Source organism: Sinocyclocheilus anshuiensis, unplaced genomic scaffold (genome assembly GCF_001515605.1).
Source record: "Sinocyclocheilus anshuiensis isolate Anshui unplaced genomic scaffold, SAMN03320099.WGS_v1.1 scaffold939, whole genome shotgun sequence".
NCBI classification, from domain to species: Eukaryota; Metazoa; Chordata; class Actinopteri; order Cypriniformes; family Cyprinidae; genus Sinocyclocheilus; species Sinocyclocheilus anshuiensis.
This window is the reverse complement of record NW_015544227.1, coordinates 318,419-320,788: the sequence shown is the minus strand read 5'-3', so window position 1 is coordinate 320,788 and position 2,370 is coordinate 318,419. Positions and strand designations below refer to the sequence as shown.

The following is a 2,370-nucleotide window of genomic DNA, read 5'->3' as shown; positions in this document are numbered from 1 at the left end:
TGCGTATGTAAAACAGCAGGTGTTGACCGACTTCAGATTTTTTAAAGTTGACATTTATGTGATGAAAGTCGAGTCGACATCGACTAGTTGCTGATGACGTCATTAATGAGCAAATAAGCCTCAAACACCTTGTGCACAGCTATGGCAAATGACACAGCGCTGCCACACATTGCTATTGCTCCTATAACAGCTCGTTAACATCTCGTGGGTTGCTATTTCTCACAGATTTCTGCTCGTTCGAAATCAGATACAGATAAAGTAGCACAGTAAAGATTGCATTTATATGAATGCGTTAGTGAGAGAGCAGTTGCGTGTGTGAATTAATTCTAATAGCGTCTCTCTACTAATAGAACCTGTGGGTTTTAGTTACAAAGAAATATATGTTAGAACGTTTCAGTTTCTAAGCTAATTTATTGAGAAAACACAGAACAGTGTTGACAATACATTTCCGCGCTACTGAATGATTCTGTGTGCGCTACTGTCTAGCCTATGTGTGTGCGTTACAACAGCGCAGCAGCGCATTAGATTAGAACGGCAATACCTGTACAATAAGCTGTTTAAAACGTGCATTCTCCCGTTCAGTTTCGAGCATCCAGATGGTATAATCAGCGCTTTCGGAGTATGTATTTATTTGTCATTTTAACTGTTTGCAAACGGAGTGTAAATGTGGAATTCAAAGATTTCTTAACCTGTTGCGCCCTCTATAGGACCAGCGACTAGTCGACATCAAGCTTAAAGTGTCTTGGCTGAGCATTAAAGTCGACTGTCTGTGCAAACCCTAATCTGTACACCTTGTCTACTTTTGACATTAGTGTTTCTTGCACTGTTTAAAGTTTAAATGTTTAAAGCTAATGATAAAGAGCTGAGCAAGTGTCTGTTTCTGTCCTCCAGGCTGTTCTGCAGATGGGTGGGCAGCTGGAGATTGAGATCAGGCCGTTCTATCTGGTCCCGGACACAAACGGCTTCATAGATCATCTGGAGGGCCTGAGAAAGCTTCTGGCCTGTGGGATGTACATCCTGGTTGTGCCTCTTATTGGTGAGACCCTCTTTGATAATTAAAATACACATAAATGTTTCACTCTTCCTTTCTGTTTAATGTTTCTCTTTGTCATTGTAACAGTGATCACAGAGTTGGATGGTCTGGCTAAAGGGCAGGACAGTCGTGAGGGGATCAGTAATGGTGCCCATGCCCGCCAGGTGCAGGAAAGAGCCAGAGCAGCAGTCATGTTTCTGGAGAAAGCGTTTGAGGCTAGAGATCCCTGCATCAGAGCGCTCACCAGCAGAGGAAACACACTGGAGTCCATTGCCTTCCGCAGTGAGGACACTTCTGGACAAAAGGTCTGTGTATTTCTTCCCTTTGTGAAAATATGTTGGCGCTAAAATACGAATGATTATGCTGCTTATACTTCCAATAAGTTCCTCTCCCTGCTGCAAGTTTCTTTTCATGTTGATTTATTTGGATCTGAACCACTGCAAGTTTGTCATCAACTTGGACTGCCTTGATACCAGTAGCAAAGGTCTAGGTCTGGGCAACTAAATAATTATTTTTCAATATTGTTTTAGCCTTTATATGATTCAGTGTGTGTGTGTGTATATATTTATTTATTTATTTATGAAATATATACCGAATATACTGAAAATAAAATAAAAAGGGCAAATACACACTATATATATATATATATATATATATATATGTATGTGTGTGTGTGTGTGTGTGTGTGTATGTATGTATGTGTATATTCAGTGTGTATTTGCAGTTATGTATTTGCCCATTTTATTTTATTTCAGAGAAATCATTATTTTGACTTTCAGCCATTTAAATTATTGTAGCCAATTAGTTAAAAAATGTTAAATGCTGTTTTCCCACTCTATTTCTTACTAAATTTATATTTACTTTTTTTTTTTTTATTTATATGCACCAGTATAACAATACACAGTAATATTTATTTACTGATGTTTTACCAGAACACTTTTTGCTTAGTTTAGTCACAAATGAATCGTTGAATCAGAGTTTGAATTGATTTATTGAAACAAACAGGTAGAACTGATTCACGAAACTGAACTTACCAACTCCACAGCTACTTTTGCTACTGAAGTCCAAATCATTGATGCCCTTAAAATTTTCTACTCTACTCTATTCCACTCCATTCCAGTCCAGTCCAGTCCAGTATCTGTCAGCCGTATAAATTTGTATAGCCAGTTAGGGAGGTGGTCTTGCTCATGGATGACCGCAACCTGCGAGTCAAAGCTCTCACACGTAAAGTGCCTGTCCGGGACATCCCAGCGTTCCTGATCTGGGCTAAAGTAGTTACAAAATGCTTTTTAAATTTTTATTTATATGCACCAGTGAAACACTATATATATATATAT

At 38.5% G+C, this 2,370-nt stretch overlaps 1 protein-coding gene across 1 annotated transcript in view; it reads left to right on the top strand.

Annotated features, from left to right (window-relative positions):
- LOC107697428 (telomerase-binding protein EST1A-like) overlaps nucleotides 1-2,370 on the top strand; it is an 18,462-nt gene that overhangs the window by 11,969 nt on the left and 4,123 nt on the right. Inside the window, exons 16-17 of the mRNA XM_016498210.1 lie at nucleotides 892-1,036; nucleotides 1,121-1,338. Of these exons, the coding sequence (XP_016353696.1) occupies nucleotides 892-1,036; nucleotides 1,121-1,338 (363 nt within the window). The remainder of the gene's footprint in view (nucleotides 1-891; nucleotides 1,037-1,120; nucleotides 1,339-2,370) is intronic.